This window comes from Pseudophryne corroboree, chromosome 1 (genome assembly GCF_028390025.1).
Source record: "Pseudophryne corroboree isolate aPseCor3 chromosome 1, aPseCor3.hap2, whole genome shotgun sequence".
Lineage (NCBI taxonomy): Eukaryota > Metazoa > Chordata > Amphibia > Anura > Myobatrachidae > Pseudophryne > Pseudophryne corroboree.
Genome location: NC_086444.1, coordinates 699,567,751 through 699,585,747, shown reverse-complemented (window position 1 = coordinate 699,585,747; position 17,997 = coordinate 699,567,751). Strand labels below are relative to the sequence as shown.

The window sequence follows — 17,997 nt, the reverse complement described above, 5'->3', positions numbered from 1 at the left end:
TGGCCGTATCCCCAGACGGCAGTGCCGCCTTTTTTGACAAACGTGTGAGCGCCTTATCCACCCTAGGGGATATCTCCCAACGTGACCTATCCCCTGGCGGGAAAGGGTACGCCAGCAGTAACTTTTTAGAAATTACCATTTTCTTATCGGGGGAACCCACGCTCTTTACACACTTCATTCACTCATCTGATGGGGGAACAAAACACTGGCTGCTTTTTCTCCCCAAACATAAAACCCCTTTTATGTGGTACTTGGGTTCATGTCAGAAATGTGTAACACATTTTTCATTGCCGAGATCATGCAAGGGATGTTCCTAGTGGATTGTGTATATGTCTCAACCTCGTCGACACTGGAGTCAGACTCCGTGCCGACATCTGTGTCTGCCATCTGAGGTAACGGGCGTTTTTTGAGCCCCTGATGGCCTTTGAGACGCCTGGGCAGGCGCGGGCTGAGAAGCCGGCTGTCCCACAGCTGTCACGTCATCCAGCCTTTTATGTAAGGAGTTGACATTGTCGGTTAATACCTTCCACCTATCCATCCACTCTGGTGTCGGCCCCACAGGGGGCGATATCCCATTTATTGGCCTCTGCTCCGCCTCCACGTAACCTTCCTCATCCAACATGTCGACACAGCCGTACCGACACACCGCTCACACACAGGGAATGCTCTGACCGAGGACAGGACCCCACAAAGTCCTTTGGGGAGACAGAGAGAGAGTATGCCAGCACACACCAGAGCGCTATATAATGCAGGGATTAACACTATAACTGAGTGATTTTTCCCCCAATAGCTGCTTGTATACACATATTGCGCCTAAATTTAGTGCCCCCCCCCTCTCTTTTTAACCCTTTGAGCCTGAAAACTACAGGGGAGAGCCTGGGGAGCTGTCTTCCAGCTGCACTGTGAAGAAAAAATGGCACCAGTGTGCTGAGGGAGATAGCCCCGCCCCTTTTTCGGCTGACTTTTCTCCCGCTTTTTTCATGGATTCTGGCAGGGGTAATTTATCACATATATAGCCCTGGGACTATATATTGTGATGATTTGCCAGCCAAGGTGTATTATATTGCCCTCAGGGCGCCCCCCCCCCCCAGCGCCCTGCACCCATCAGTGACCGGAGTGTGAGGTGTGCATGAGGAGCAATGTGCGCTACCTTGTTGAAGACAGAAGTCTTCTGCCGCCGATTTTCCGGAACACTTCTTGCTTCTGGCTCTGTAAGGGGGCCGGCGGCGCGGCTCCGGGACCGAACATCGAGGTCGGGTCCTGTGGTCGATCCCTCTGGAGCTAATGGTGTCCAGTAGCCTAAGAAGCCCAAGCTACCACCAGTTAGGTAGGTTCGCTTCTTCTCCCCTTAGTCCCTCGCTGCAGTGAGTCTGTTGCCAGCAGATCTCACTGTAAAATAAAAAAACTAAAATATACTTTCTTTCTAGGAGCTCAGGAGAGCCCCTAGTGTGCATCCAGCTCAGCCGGGCACAAGATTCTAACTGAGGTCTGGAGGAGGGTCATAGTGGGAGGAGCCAGTGCACACCAGGTAGTCCTAAAGCTTTCTTTAGTTGTGCCCAGTCTCCTGCGGAGCCGCTATTCCCCATGGTCCTTACGGAGTCCCAGCATCCACTTAGGACGTCAGAGAAATGAATAAAACATTTCTTGTATATCCACAATGACGTTCCTTATTCCTCCGGCTTCGATATTGTGGTAGCAATTGATTCCACTCCAGTCCCAATGTATAAAAAAACAGAAAGAAAACACAAAATGTGTACAATTGCTTAAAGTCTATCCCGATGTATATAGCCCACTGGACCCACGGAGAGAGAAATTTTAAGAATCTGGCGTTCGTACCACGACTCACAATAGAGTATCCTACACTGTACACGTAGCAGTTTCTTTATCCTAGACCTCGTATACCCTTCACCAGAGGATCCCAGACTCACAATGGTATCTCCCAAAATATGTATTGGATGATAATCTCACATGGGACATCTACCCAACGTTTTTATGAAAGAATGCGTACCCAACTCACTTGAGAGAGGGGAGGAGACAAGCCTCAAAAGGTTTCTTTACTCGGGCCCAATGGTGGCTCCACCAGTACTTCCTGCTTTTCAATCACTCCTTTTATTCTTCCCAAAGTTCTTAATTCTCATGAGTATGTGGAAAAAGAATGACATACAATGTGTAGCGCTGTTTTATGGCCGTATATTGATCAACCCTCAAAAAATCCCAAACTGAAATGAAGGAAGTATATAGGGCGTACCCCGACTCACAGTACTGAACCCCACCATATGTGCAAAACGGTTTCTTTACAGCTGAACCCAGTATAGCCTCCACCAGAGTGTGTATAAGAGGCGTGCGTACCCAACTCACTTCTAAGCAATGGATTTTCAATCCTAATAAAGGTTTCTTTTATCTTGTTAAAGGTGATGCGTACCCTTACTCACACATATAGATGGAGATATCCCTCTTATCTGGGTTTCTTTTCATCTATGGATTCCACTGCTATAGTCCCCAAGGGCACAAGCTCCAACCTTAACCCGTGTATGATATTCTTTTCCAAGGAAACCAGTCCACAATGGTTAAAAGCGAATCTCTTTATAGTTTTTTAAAAAGGAATTGTACACATCCCATAGTTGAAATAAAAGGTACACTTGTTACAAACATCCAAATGGCAGAAAAACAGTATTCCAAAACAAAAAGAAGCAAAAACGGTTCCCCAAGAAGGAAAGGTTAACCACCATCCAACACAAAAGGGGAAGTCCGGACCCCCAAATGTATAGATAGTGAAACAGTACCTTCTGGTCCCAGAGCTGAATGAAAAAGCGTTCCAAAGTCACAGTACCAGGAGCTGTCAACGCGTTTCGGCCCTTTATGGAGCCTTTGTCAAGACATGCTGGTACTGTGCACACAGGTAGTATTTAACTGGTGAGTGACCAATCGGGTCTAACCAGGAAGTGACCTTCTAATTATCATTCCCACCTTTAAATGTAATAATAAACACAATAATGGCTCATAATCTCAAAATACAATAACCAGTAATAATGTCCTACATGCAAAAACCTAAAAAAGCATTCTAAATGCGATAAAAGTTTTTTTGGAAGGGATCCCTATTGACCCGGAAGTGGAAACAAACTTCCTTCCGGCACCAAAAATGTAATAAATAACATCAATTTAACACATTAGTCTCCAGATGAAAAAGTCTCCATTGATAAAAATTAGCCTAAGTGTCTGGACTTTTTCTGTAGGAACTTTGGACGGTGTGGAGCGGCTGGTGCGTTCCACCGCCGTCCGGATGCGTGTCACGCCGTACTTCCGGCCTCACTTGCGTCACTTCCGGCGTTACCGGAAGTGCGCGTCCGTATTCGCCGGAACCCGAAATCCCCACTACGGAGATGTGAGGAACCAGGACATCCTGTCCTTGCGTTCCATTCACAAACGCACCAGCCGCTCCACACCGTCCAAAGTTCCTACAGAAAAAGTCCAGACACTTAGGCTAATTTTTATCAATGGAGACTTTTTCATCTGGAGACTAATATGTTAAATTGATGTTATTTATTACATTTTTGGTGCCGGAAGGAAGTTTATGTTTCCACTTCCGGGTCAATAGGGATCCCTTCCAAAAAACTTTTATCGCATTTAGAATGCTTTTTTAGGTTTTTGCATGTAGGACATTATTACTGGTTATTATATTTTGAGATTATGAGCCATTATTGTGTTTATTATTAAATTTAAAGGTGGGAATGATAATTAGAAGGTCACTTCCTGATTAGACCAGATTGGTCACTCACCAGTTAAATACTACCTGTGTGCACAGTACCAGCATGTCTTGACAAAGGCTCCATAAAGGGCCGAAACGCATTGACAGATCCTGGTACTGTGACTTTGGAACGCTTTTTCATTCAGCTCGGGGACCAGAAGGTACTGTTTCACTATCTATACATTTGGGGGTCCGGACTTCCCCTTTTGTGTTGGATGGTGGTTAACCTTTCTTTCTTGGGGAACCGTTTTTGCTTCTTTTTACTTTGGAATACTGTTTTTCTGCCATTTGGATATTTGTAACAAGTGTATCTTTTATTTCAACTATGGGATGTGTACAATTCCTTTTTGAAAAACTATAAAAAGAGATTCGCTTTTAACCATTGTGGACTGGTTTCCTTGGAAAAGAATATCATACACGGGTTAAGGTTGGAGCTTGTGCCCTTGGAGACTATAGCAGTGGAATCCATAGATGAAAAGAAACCCAGATAAGAGGGATATCTCCATCTATATGTGTGAGTAAGGGTACGCATCACCTTTAACAAGATAAAAGAAACCTTTATTAGGATTGAAAATCCATTGCTTTGAAGTGAGTTGGGTACGCACGCCTCTTATACACACTCTGGTGGAGGCTATACTGGGTTCAGCTGTAAAGAAACCGTTTTGCACATGTGGTGGGGTTCAGTACTGTGAGTCGGGGTACGCCCTATATACTTCCTTCATTTCAGTTTGGGATTTTTTGAGGGTTGATCAATATACGGCCATAAAACAGCGCTACACATTGTATGTCATTCTTTTTCCACATACTCATGAGAATTAAGAACTTTGGGAAGAATAAAAGGAGTGATTGAAAAGCAGGAAGTACTGGTGGAGCCACCATTGGGCCCGAGTAAAGAAACCTTTTGAGGCTTGTCTCCTCCCCTCTCTCAAGTGAGTTGGGTACGCATTCTTTCATAAAAACGTTGGGTAGATGTCCCATGTGAGATTATCATCCAATACATATTTTGGGAGATACCATTGTGAGTCTGGGATCCTCTGGTGAAGGGTATACGAGGTCTAGGATAAAGAAACTGCTACGTGTACAGTGTAGGATACTCTATTGTGAGTCGTGGTACGAACGCCAGATTCTTAAAATTTCTCTCTCCGTGGGTCCAGTGGGCTATATACATCGGGATAGACTTTAAGCAATTGTACACATTTTGTGTTTTCTTTCTGTTTTTTTATACATTGGGACTGGAGTGGAATCAATTGCTACCACAATATCGAAGCCGGAGGAATAAGGAACGTCATTGTGGATATACAAGGAATGTATTATTCATTTTCCTATTCTTAAGCGCATATACGAGTATTTTCTCCCGCTAAAATTGTTGTATTTGTTCTGTCTGGGTGTGGTGACACCCTTGAGGGGGATTATATACGTTAAAGCTGTTTTTTTCTTGCGCACATCTCTAAGATAACTTCCTTCTGTTTTTTATTTTCTCCAAGTGGCCAGATAGAAACCACAATTTAGCTTTATACAGCCAGATACATCTTCATAAACATATGACTATAGATGTGTTGTGTGTTTCTCAGAAGGTGAAAAACCAATAAGACTTTATCTCTGCTGCGTGTGCCTCTCCCTCTGTCTTGCAATGATATCTATATTGATTAACCCTTAGTATAAGAGCTGATTTCTACATGACCCAAGACATTGTGGTATTTATGTAATCCTCCTACAAACATATAAAAAAAATACTTTAATATATAAAGGGATGGTTAACTCCAGCAGCAAGTAGGTACATTGTTTTAACTATTTTGCTGGCATAAGAATAACTTTAAAAAAAAAATAAAAAAAAAAATGTATGCACTTATTCATAGGGTGAGATTCAAATGATATATCACTCCCAATTTCCTTTCTAAAATGATCTCCGTTATCGTGCATATTGCGCTCATAGTAATCAGGTTTAGCTGTGTAAAGGGTTGGGTACTTCGCTACTTCGGGGGTAGGGAGCTGAAATAATGATACAACGTCCCTGAGGGCAGAAACAAAACGGGTGTGAAAAGAATTGAATCTCGCTCATAGTTACCATGTTAGCTACAGGTAGGGCCAGATTAACAATGAGGTGGATGGGACTATAACTCCAGATCTCCCCATAAAAGTATGCCCCTAATCATGACATTATGAGGATAATGAGCCACAAAGCTTGCAACATAGTTGGAAATAATAAGATTTTACTTACCGGTAAATCTATTTCTCGTAGTCCGTAGAGGATGCTGGGACTCCGTAAGGACCATGGGGAATAGACGGGCTCCGCAGGAGATAGGGCACTTTAATAAAGCTTTGGACTCTGGGTGTGCACTGGCTCCTCCCTCTATGCCCCTCCTCCAGACCTCAGTTAGGGAAACTGTGCCCAGAGGAGATGGACAGTACGAGGAAGGATTTTTGTAAATCTAATGGCGAGATTCATACCAGCCACACCAATCACACCGTATAGCTTGTGATACACTACCCAGTCAACAGTATGAACAACAACATAGCCTCGGTTAAACAGATAAACTATAACATAACCCTTATGAAAGCAACAACTATATACAAGTCTAGCAGAAGAAGTCCGCACTTGGGACGGGCGCCCAGCATCCTCTACGGACTACGAGAAATAGATTTACCGGTAAGTAAAATCTTATTTTCTCTAACGTCCTTGAGGATGCTGGAACTCCGTAAGGACCATGGGGATTATACCAAAGCTCCCAAACGGGCGGGAGAGTGCGGATGACTCTGCAGCACCGATTGAGCAAACATGAGGTCCTCCTCAGCCAGGGTATCAAACTTGTAGAACTTTGCAAAGGTGTTTGAACCCGACCAAGTAGCAGCTCGGCACAATTGCAATGCCGAGACCCCTCGGGCAGCCGCCCAAGAAGATCCCACTTTCCTAGTGGAATGGGCCTTAACCGATTTAGGCAATGGCAAACCTGCCGTAGAATGCGCCTGCTGAATCGTATTACAGATCCAGCGAGCAATAGTCTGCTTTGAAGCAGGAGCGCCAACCTTGTTGGCCGCATACAGAACAAACAGAGCTTCAGTACTCCTGATTCTAGCCGTTCTGGTCACCTAAATCTTCAAAGCCCTGACCACATCCAGGGACTCGGAATCCTCCAAGTCCCATGTAGCCACAGGCACGACAATAGGTTGGTTCACATGAAAAGATGAGACCACTTTTGGCAGAAAGTGAGGACGAGTCCTCAACTCTGCCCTATCCACGTGAAAAACCAAGTATGGGCTTTTATGTGATAAAGCCGCTAATTCTGAAACACGTCTTGCCGAAGCCAATGCCAACAACATGACCACCTTCCACATGAGGTATTTCAACTCCACAGTTTTGAGTGGTTCAAACCAAGGTGACTTGAGGAAACTTAACACCACGTTAAGATCCCAAGGCGCCACCGGAGGCACAAAGGGAGGCTGAATATGCAGCACACCCTTCACAAAAGTCTGTACTTCAGGAAGAGAGGCTAATTCTCTTTGAAAGAAAATGGATAAGGCCGAAATTTTGACCTTTATGGACCCTAATTTTAGGCCCAAAGTCACTCCTGTTTGAAGGAAGTGAAGTAGACGGCCCAAATGGAACTCCTCCGTAGGAGCAGCTCTGGCCTCACACCAAGAAACATATTTTCGCCATATACGGTGATAATGTTTTAACGTCACGTCTTTCCTAGCCTTGATCAGGGTAGGGATGACCTCCTCCTGAATCCCTTTTTCAAGCTAGGATCCGGCGTTCAACCGCCATGCCGTTAAACGCAGCCGCGGTAAGTCTTGGAACAGACAGGGCCCCTGCCGCAGCAGGTCCTGCCTTAGAGGAAGAGGCCACGGATCTTCTGTGAGCAACTCTTGCAGCTCCGGATACCAAGTCCTCCGTGGCCAATCTGGAACAATGAGGATTGTTCTGACCCTGCTTATTCTTATTATTCTCAACACTTTGGGTATGAGAGGAAGAGGAGGAAACACATAGACCAATCTGAACACCCAAGGTGTCACCAGAGCGTCTACCGCTACCGCCTGAGGGTCCCTTGACCTGGCGCAATACCGCTTTAGCTTTTTGTTGAGACGGGATGCCATCATGTCTATTTGAGGCAGTCCCCACCGACCCGTGATCTGTGAAAGGACTTCTTGATGAAGTCCCCACTCTCCCGGATGCAGGTCGTGCCTGCTGAGGAAGTCCGCCTCCCAGTTGTCCACCCCCGGGATGAACACTGCTGATAGCACGCTTACATGGCCTTCCGCCCAGCGTAGAATACTGGTCGCTTCTGCCATGGCCACTCTGCTCCTCGTTCCGCCTTGGCGGTTTATATGAGTCTGACTGAATCAGAACCGGTTTTCCCGAAGCAATTCCTCCGCTTGACACAGGGCGTTGTATATGGCCCTCAACTCCAGGACGTTGATGTGGAGAGTCTCTACATTTGACCAGAGACCTTGGAAATTTCTTCCCAGTGTGACTGCTCCCCAGCCTCGGAGGTTTGCGTCCGTGGTCACCAGGACCCAGTCCTGAATGCCGAACCTGCGACCCTCTAGTAGGTGAGCACTGTGCAGCCACCACAGGAGAGATACCCTGGTCCTGGGAGACAGGGTGATCCTTCGATGCATTTGTAAATGGGACCCGGACCACTTGTCCAAGAGGTCCCATTGAAAAGTCCTTGCATGGAACCTGCCGAAAGGGATGGCCTCTTATGAAGCCACCATCTTCCCCAGGACCAGCGTGCAATGATGCACTAAAACCTGTTTTGGTTTTAATAGGTTCCTGACCAGGGCTATGAGCTCCTGAACCTTTTCGGCCGGAAGAAAAACCTTTTTCTGGTCTGTGTCTAGAATCAGGCCCAAAAAAGTTAGATGCGTTGTAGGGACTAGCTGGGACTTCGGTATATTGAGAATCCAGCCGTGTAACTGCAACGTCTTCATGGACAGAGACACGCTGTCCAGCAACTTCTCCAGAGATCTCGCCTTTATGAGATCGTCCAAGTATGGGATAATTGTGACCCCCTGCCTGCGCAGGAGCACCATCATTTCCGCCATTACCTTGGTGAAAATTCTCGAGGCCGTGGACAGCCCAAACGGCAACGTCTGAAATTGGTAGTGACAGTCCTGCACTGCAAATCTCGGGAACGCCTGATGAGGGGAGAATACCGGAACATGAAGGTAAGCATCCTTTATGTCCAGGGACACCATCCAATCCCCCCCCTCCAGGCTGGCGATGACCGCCCTGAGTGATTCCATTTTGAACCTCTTCAAGTACAGGTTCAGTGATTTTAGGTTTAAAATGGGTCTGACCGAACCGTCCGGTTTCGGGACCACAAACAGGGTTGAGTAATATCCCTCTCCTTGCTGGAGATGAGGAACTGTGACAATCTCCTGTTGAATATACAATTTTTGGATTGCTGCCAACACTAGCTCCCTCTCTGACGGGGAAGCCGGCAGAGCCTATTTGAAAAACCGGCGAGGAGGTAAGTCTTCGAATTCCAGCCTGTATCCCTGAGAAACAATCTCTAATGCCCAGGGATCCACCTACGAGTGAACCCAGACCTGGCTGAAAAACCGAAGACGAGCCCCCACTAGATCTGCCTCCCCCCGGGAAGCCCCAGCATCATGCGGTGGACTTTGCAGACGCAGGGGAGGACTTCTGCTCTTGGGAATTAGCTGTGTGCAGCTTCTCTCCCCTGCCTTTCCCTCTGGCAACAAAGGACGATCCCCGTACCTTTTTGTTTTTATTGGAACGAAAGGACTGCATTTGATAATGAGGTGCCTTTTTTGTATGCTGCGGGGGGACATAAGGTAAGAAATTCGACTTACCAGCCGTAGCAGTAGAGACAAGGTCCGAGAGGCCGTCTCCAAACAACTCCTCCCCTTTGTAAGGCAAGGACTCCATATGCCACTTTGAATCGGCGTCTCCCGTCCACTGTCGGGTCCACAAGAGCCGCCTAGCAGAAATAGACATAGCATTTATTCTGGAACTTAATAACAAATGTCTCTCTGAGCATCTCTCATATACAAGGCAGCATCTCTGATATGCTCTATGGTCATTTGAATGGCATCCCTATCTAAGGTGTCAATCTCCGTAGATAAGGAATCTGCCCATGCCACAACTGCACTACAAACCCAGGCCGACGCCATAGCTGGCCTAACAATAGTACCTGAATGAGTGTAAATGTGCTTCATGGTAATTTCCTGCCTGCAATCAGCAGGATCCTTGAGGGAAGCCGTATCCTGAGAAGGCAGTGCCACCTTTTTGGACAAGCGTGTCAGCGCCTTGTCTACTTTAGGCGAAGATTCCCATCGTATCCTATCCGTTTGTGGAAAAGGATACGCCATAAGAATCCTTTTGGGAACTTGTGGTCTCCTATCCGGAGATTCCCAAGCCTTTTCGCACAATTCACTCAGTTCAAATGAGGACGGAAAGGTGACTTCAGGCTTTTCCCCTTTATACATGTGTACCCTTCGTGTCAGGGACAGGGGGTTCCTCAGTAATATGCAAAACCTCTTTAATGGCAATAATCATGTACCGAATACCTTTTGCCACCCACGGCTGTAATTTAGCATCTTCATAGTCGACACTAGAGTCAGTATCCGTGTCGGTATCTGTGTCATCGATCTGGGATATGGTGCGCTTCTGAGACCCCGAAGGGCCTGGTGCCACAGGGACAGGCATGGACTGGCTACCTGACTGATCCCTAGCTTCAGCCTTGTCTAACCTTTTATGCAATAGATTGACGTTTGCATTCAAGACATTCAGCATATCCACCCATTCCGGTGTCGGTGTTGACGACGGCTACATGACATTCAAGCACTCCCCCTCCACATTAAGCGAGCCTTCCTCGTCAAACATGTCGACACACGCGTACCGACACACTTCACACACACAGGGAACCTCTTTTCTGAAGACAGTATCCCCTTCAAGGCCCTTTGGAGAGACAGAGAGAGAGTATGCCAGCACACACCCAGCGCAATGACCCTGGAGACCAACACAAAATGTTTTTCCCCCAGCCGCGCTGTATAATATGTTATCCGCCAATTATGTGCCCCCCCTCTCTCTTTTAAACACCCCTTCACCGTGTGTAAGCAGGGGAGAGTCCGGGGAGTTTCCTCTCAGCGGTGTTGTGGAGAGAAAATGGCGCTGGTGAGTGCTGAGGGAGAAGCCCCGCCCCCTCGGCGGCGGGCTTCTGTCCCGCTCAAACTTACTAAAATATGGCGGGGGCTCTTTTATATACATGTACAGTGCCCACCTGTACATGTATATTGTCTAATATATTTTGCCATAATAGAGGTGTTATACTGCTGCCCAGGGCCCCCCCCCCCCCCCCCCTGCGCCCTTACAATGACCGGAGTATGTGAGGTGTATGGGAGCAATGACGCACAGCTGCAGTGCTGTGCGTTACCTCAGTGAAGCTGAAGGCTTCTGCCGCGTGACGTCTTCTGACTTCGGTTCTTCTGGCTCTGTGAGGAGAACGGCGGCGCGGCTCTGGGGGTGGACGCCCAGTAAGAACCTGTGTTCACCCCCTCTGGAGCTAATGGTGTCCAGTAGCCGAGGAAGCAGAGCCTATCTTAGACAAGAAGGTCTGCCCCTCTCTCCTCAGTCCCTCGATGCAGGGAGCCTGTTGCCAGCAGTACTCCCTGTAAAAAAGTAGAAAAAAATCCAAACAAAAATGCTTCTAGGCAGAGAACTCAGGAGAGCTCTCTGCAGTGCACCCATCTTGCTCTGGGCACAGTGTAAAACTGAGGTCTGGAGGAGGGGCATAGAGGGAGGAGCCAGTGCACACCCAGAGTCCAAAGCTTTCTTAAAGTGACCTATCTCCTGCGGAGCCCGTCTATTCCCCATGGTCCTTACGGAGTCCCAGCATCCTCAAGGACGTTAGAGAAAAATCATAAGTATTCACTCTCCATGGTGGATAATCCTACTCAAGTACTCATTAGACATGTTCCCAATGCAGACAATTGTGCTATTGCTGCTAAATGGAAAAAAAAGTGTATCCCCCACCTTCTTCTGCATAACATAACTCTATCTGATCTAGAATATCTATTTGTTCACATGAATGCCCTCACAAGTTTTATAAAATTTGGTCTCCCTGGATATCTTATCACAAGGTCCTCTATTCTTACCTTCTCTGCTTGAATACTTACCCTTCCATCCTTTCCCACGTCTCTCCCTGCCTTCCCTTATTCTCCCTACAACTTACCAGTCACCCTTGGTTTCTCCCTTTTCTCTGTTCAACCTCACGATTAATCTACTATTGTTCACATATGTAAGCAATTAGGTTTCCATGCTACTCTTTCTGTATACATGGTAATGAGATCATTTTTGGATAACTTTCTTTGGTTATTTACCTGCTTGTTATCTCTTTTTGAAAACTTCAATAAGTATTAAAAATCCATTTTGATTTTCATTAAAAAATTTATTATTTTTTCTATTTATTTTACATAGGGTCGATAGCTCCCCTGCTTGTTACAATAGGCTTTTATATCATTCTCAGTTGAAGGCTCATGTGGCTCTTAATTCAACCCTGGCTACAGGTAACTTTAGCCATAACAAGTTGGACTAATTGTATTCTTTAAGTGTGGGATCTTATTTGTCCAGTTAAAGAACGGCTGTTAATTCATAAATGAGCAAACTCACCTATTAATTCTAGATAAAATCTCCTTTATCCGGATCACCAGTTTCTCATGTTGAGCTGGGTTACCCTCAATCACATTGTGAAGTTTAGCCATGTACAAATCAAGATTTCCCATTGTAGGCGTCTCCCCTGTACCTGCATCATGGGAAATAAAAGTCTAATTTAAAGTATTGCAAGGCAGAAAGGATCATTTATAAACAATGATAAATATGCTCCCCAAAGCCCAGATCACCATGTAACATCATGTACCTATTTGTGCACTGATGTGCCCTTTTATACCAGAAGCCCATGTTAAAATGGATAATGTCAATGTTTGCATCTTCTGATAAAGCTTAACAGACACCTGCAGAAGACACTTCAGTAGAATATCCCCAACTGACAATTTCTTTTAAAAAAAGTGCATTACTTTAAGCTTCTTCCATGCTCAAACCCCACTCATTTGTGACATTAATATCCCTTTCACACTGCCGCAGGTTAACCTGGGTTGCAGCTCAGTGTGAAAGGGTTCCCGAAAAAACAAGTTTTATGGTAAGAACATACCCTTGTTAAAATTCTTTCTGCGAGGTACACTGGGCTCCACAAGTCTGGACAATGGGGTAGGATCTTGATCTGAGGCACCAACAGGCTCAAAGCTTTGACTGTTCCCAGAATGCACAGCGCCGCCTCCTCTATAACCCTGCCTCCCAGCACAGGAGCTCAGTTTAGTTAAACAGCCCAATGCAGTAGCAGGAAAAGAGACGACAACGGTTAGTAGCCACATACACCACACTCTCACGACAAGAGAGGTGTCAGCGGCTAATGCCATATCAACCCAAAGAAGCTAAGTGCGTCAGGGTGGGCGCCTTGTGGAGCCCAGTGTACCTCGCATAAAGAGTTTTAAAAAGGGTAAGTTCTTACCATAAAACTCGTTTTCTGCTGCGGGGTACACTGGGCTCCACAAGTCTGGACAATGGGGATGTCCTAAAGCAGTTCCTTATGGGAGGGGACGCACTGTAGCAGGCACAAGAACCCAGCGTCCAAAGGAAGCATCCTGGGAAGCGGCAGTATCGAAGGCATAGAACCTTATGAACGTGTTCCCGGAGGACCACGTAGCCGCCTTGCACAATTGGTCAAGGGTCGCACCACGTTGGGCCACCCAAGAAGGTCCAACAGACCGAGTAGAATGGGCCGTAATGTGAACAGGATTTGACAGACCAGCCTTCACATAAGCATGCGCAATCACCATTCTAATCCACCTGGCCAGGGTCTGCTTGTGAGCAGGCCAGCCACGTTTGTGAAATCCAAACAAAACAAAAGAGAAAATCAGACTTTCGAATAGAAGCAATTCTCTTCACATGGATACGGAGAGCCCGTACCACATCCAAAGACCGCTCTTTGGGAGACAAATCAGGAGAAACAAAAGCTGGAACCACAATCTCCTGATTAAGGTGGAACGAAGAAACAACCTTAGGTAAACATCCGGGACGAATCCTAAGTACCGCCCGGTCACGGTGAAAAATCAGATATGGGGAACTACAAGACAAGGCACCCAAATCAGACACTCTTCTAGCAGAGGCAATAGCCAGCAAGAACACCACCTTAAGGGAAAGCCACTTAAGGTCAGCTTGAACCAAGAGGTTCAAATGGAGGCTCCTGCAATGCCTCCAAAACCACCGACAAGTCCCAAGGAGCCACAGGCGGGACATAGGGTGGTTGGATACGCAACACGCCCTAAGTGAAAGTATGAACATCAGGTAAAGTCGCAATTTATCTCTGAAACCACACCGACAAGGCAGAAATATGAACCTTGAGGGAGGCCAGACGCAGGCCTAAATCTAGGCCCTGCTGTAGAAGAGCCAAAAGTTTGGCTGTACTAAACATGGAAGCGTCATAATGGTTAGATGCGCACCAAACAAAGTAGGAATGCCAGACCTGATGGTAAATCCGAGCAGAGGACGGTTTCCGGGCCCGCAACAGTTTTAATGACCTCTTCAGAAAAACCCTTAGCTCTTAAGACGGAAGCTTCAAGAGCCACGCCGTCAAAGACAGCCGGGCTAGGTCCTGGTAGACACAGGGGCCCTGAACGAGGTGGTCTGGGCATTGTGGAAGTAGACGTGGACGCCCTGACGATGGGCCTTGCAGGTCTGAGAACCAGTGCCGTCTGGGCCACGCTGGAGCTATGAGAAGCAGGTTTCCTTTTTCTTGCTTGTACTTCCGAATTACCCTGGGCAGGAGTGACACCGGAGGGAACACGTACGGCAGCCGAAACCTCCACGGCACTGCCAGCGCATCCACGAATGCTGCTTGAGGATCCCTTGTCCTTGCTCCGAAGACCGGAACCTTGTGATTGTGTCAGACGCCATCAGATCCACATCTGGAAGACCTCACCTTTCCACGAGGAGTTGAAACACTTCTGGATGGAGGCCCCACTCGCCGGCATGCACGTCCTGACGACTGAGAAAGTCCGCTTCCCAATTCAGGACTCCCGGAATGAATATTGCCGATATTGCCGGTAGATGGCGTTCTGCCCAACGTAGAATCCGTGAGGCTTCCTTCATTGCCAAACGGCTTCGAGTGCCGCCTTGATGATTTATGTAAGCCACTGTGGTGGCGTTGTCCGACTGTACTTGAACAGGACGGTTCTGAATCAAATGCTGGGCTAGGTTCAACGCATTGAAGACCGCCCGCAATTCCAGAATGTTGATCGAGAGGAGAGATTCCTCCTTGGTCCACCGACCCTGCAAGGAGTGCTGCTCCAGCACCGCGCACCAACCTCTTAGACTGGCATCTGTCGTCAACAGGACCCAGTTGGATATCCAGAAGGGACGGCCTCTGCACAATTGTCAGTCCAGGAGCCACCAGAGCAGCGACAGATGGACCTCCGGAGTCAAAGAGATCATGTGAGACCTGATCCGGGGAGGCAGGCCGTCCCACTTGGCTAGAATCAGCTTCTGGAGGGGGCGAGAATGGAATGGAGCATACTCCACCATGTCGAATGCTGACACCATGAGGCCCAGCACCTGCATTGCAGAGTATATCGACACTTGCGAACGAGAAAGGAAGCAACGAATCCTGTCCTGAAGTTTCAGGACTTTCTCCTGAGACAAGAACAACCTCTGGTTGAGAGTGTCCAACAGCGCTCCCAGATGCACCATGCTCTGAGCAGGGACCAGGGAGGATTTCTTCCAGTTGATGAGCCACCCGTGGGCTTATAGAAACCGGACCGTCATATCCAGATGACGCAGGAGAAGATCTGGGGAATTTGCCAGGATTAACAAGTCGTCCAGATACGGCAGTATCCTGACCCCTTGACGGCAAAGTACCACCGTCATCACCGCCATAACTTTGGTGAAGATTCGCGGAGCCGTTGTTAAACCAAAAGGTAACGCCCGAAACTGGTAATGGAGGTTGCCAATAGCGAACCTCAGGTATTGTTGATGTGACACTGCTATAGGAATATGCAGGTAAGCATCCTGTATGTCCAGGGAGACCATGTAGTCCCCAGGTTCCAAAGGTCAGAACTATAGAGCGATGGGTTTCCATACGGAACTTGGAAACCTTCACAAATTTGTTCAGTGCCTTGAGGTTGAGAATGGGCCGGGAGGACCCATTCGGTTTCGGGAGTAGAAACAGCGGAGAATAGTACCCCCGGCCCCTCTGAGCAAGAGGCACTTGTACTATGACTCCTGTACCCAGGAGGGTCTGTACCACCGGTTTTTGAAGGCTATGGCGTAACCTCGAGTGACGACTTCCCATACCCAGGCATCTGAAGTGGTCTTCAACCATTCCTGGGTATACCCTACAAGCCGGCCCCCCACCCTGGGATCCCCCAGGGGGAGGCCCGCCCCGTCATGTGGCAGGCTTATCTGTCTTGGCTGCTAGCTAACGGGCAGCCCAGGCGCTTTTGGGCTTCGAAGACAAAAAAGGAATATGTGTACAGGTGCGCTAACAACAGCAGCTGGTATTGTGGTGGTCTAAGGTTCCCCAAATAAATACAATAAGATAAAAAGAAAAAGGTATACCAGCGCTGGCTGTTTTGTCAATAATGGACAATTTAGGCTTATAATATTACATATAACATTTAATAAAAGTTGTAAACATTAAAAACACATTATGCAGAAAATATGATTTAAAAAAGCCACTGATGGCAATAAAACTATTTATGTTGGATTAAACCACAGTCTCACAGTAATAATGCAATCAGTATTGGTTTTTACCAGATTGATTGGTGGAGGGGAAAAAAAAAATATATATTCCCTTATTCTTACCGACTGTAATGTCCTTGGCGAAAGGATCCAATTTTCAGAAAAGAACCAGGACCATTGGGGGAGATAGCACTCTCCTAGTGTATCAGCTGTAATATCCTTTTAGTGCTGATGCGATGATATAACAAATATAGGTGGGAATAGGCAGTCCCTTTGATCTCCTCAGCTGGGATGTTCTTTAATGCTGGGAATGGGTCCCACTTGTAAATAAATGTATGGAAGTCTTTGGGAGATAGCGCACTCCTGGTATATCAGCTGGAATGTCCTTTAAAGTGCTGATGCAATGATAAAGTGACAAGTGATGAAATACTTATCAAATGAAGTCCTAGTTCTTAAAATGACTGGAGAGCGTGGATTCCAACAGTTGCGTCATCAGTGGCGTGCAAACTCAGCGCGTTTCGCTGGTATATAATCTATGTCCAGCTTCCTCAGGAGTATAGTTGCAAGTCACTCTGAGGGTTCCTTATATACCTCTCATAATTTATTAATTAGTAACCCTTGTGTATACAATCATTTAATTAAAAAAGCCTTATATAGAAATAGCTCACTCTCTATATCATGGGAGTCTGTATTGGTCACATAAATAGAAAATAAAGATTAATTGTAAAAACGAGCATTGAAATTGATAACAATCATAAATTTACCTTATCTCCATGTTCAAGAAAGTCCGATCATGTGATCATTCTGGTCACATGGTCGGATTTTTCTTTACATACATTACAATGGACCAAAGCAAAGATGTCCGTGATTGGGTAATATGGTCACATGATCGGTATTTCCCAGTGACCATTGCAAAATCGCGGGTCACATGATTAGGTCACGTGAGAGCGCTGAGAACAGCGCTCATCACGTGACCCGGCAATCTCCGCGAGGGTGTACATCACCTAGGTGATATAAACACACTCACACAATGCAGTCATTAGCTCCCGGAGTTTCGGCCCATGTGAGACCGCCTGCTCATACACACCCACATTAACGTGGATCACGTGTTATAAGTGGTTTTCATCTCACAAATGTATAGAGCCATATTGCTATGATGCCCCAGACAGTTTACTTTATAAAAGAGAACCAGCCTATATTATACTATGCATGTATATATATCACATCAATGAGTTATTATATTAATAAACAATAAAATAAATAAGAATTTACTCACCGGTAATTCTATTTCTCGTAGTCCGTAGTGGATGCTGGGGACTCCGTCAGGACCATGGGGAATAGCGGCTCCGCAGGAGACAGGGCACAAAATTTAAAAGTTTGACCACTAGGTGGTGTGTACTGGCTCCTCCCCCTATGACCCTCCTCCAAGCCTCAGTTAGGATACTGTGCCCGGACGAGCGTACACAATAAGGAAGGATTTTGAATCCCGGGTAAG

The 17,997-nt window shown here is 46.6% G+C and overlaps 1 protein-coding gene across 5 annotated transcripts in view; it reads right to left on the bottom strand.

The window, feature by feature from the left end:
• The window catches only part of HMG20B (high mobility group 20B), a 107,867-nt gene that overhangs the window by 6,940 nt on the left and 82,930 nt on the right, over positions 1 to 17,997 (bottom strand). For 4 of the 5 annotated variants that reach the window (XM_063914829.1, XM_063914826.1, XM_063914827.1 and 1 more), the window contains exon 9: positions 12,381 to 12,513. In XM_063914829.1, the coding sequence (XP_063770899.1) occupies positions 12,381 to 12,513 (133 nt within the window). Of the gene's footprint in view, positions 1 to 12,376; positions 12,514 to 17,997 lie in introns of those variants that run through there. The other variant, XM_063914830.1, reaches the window with a different exon arrangement.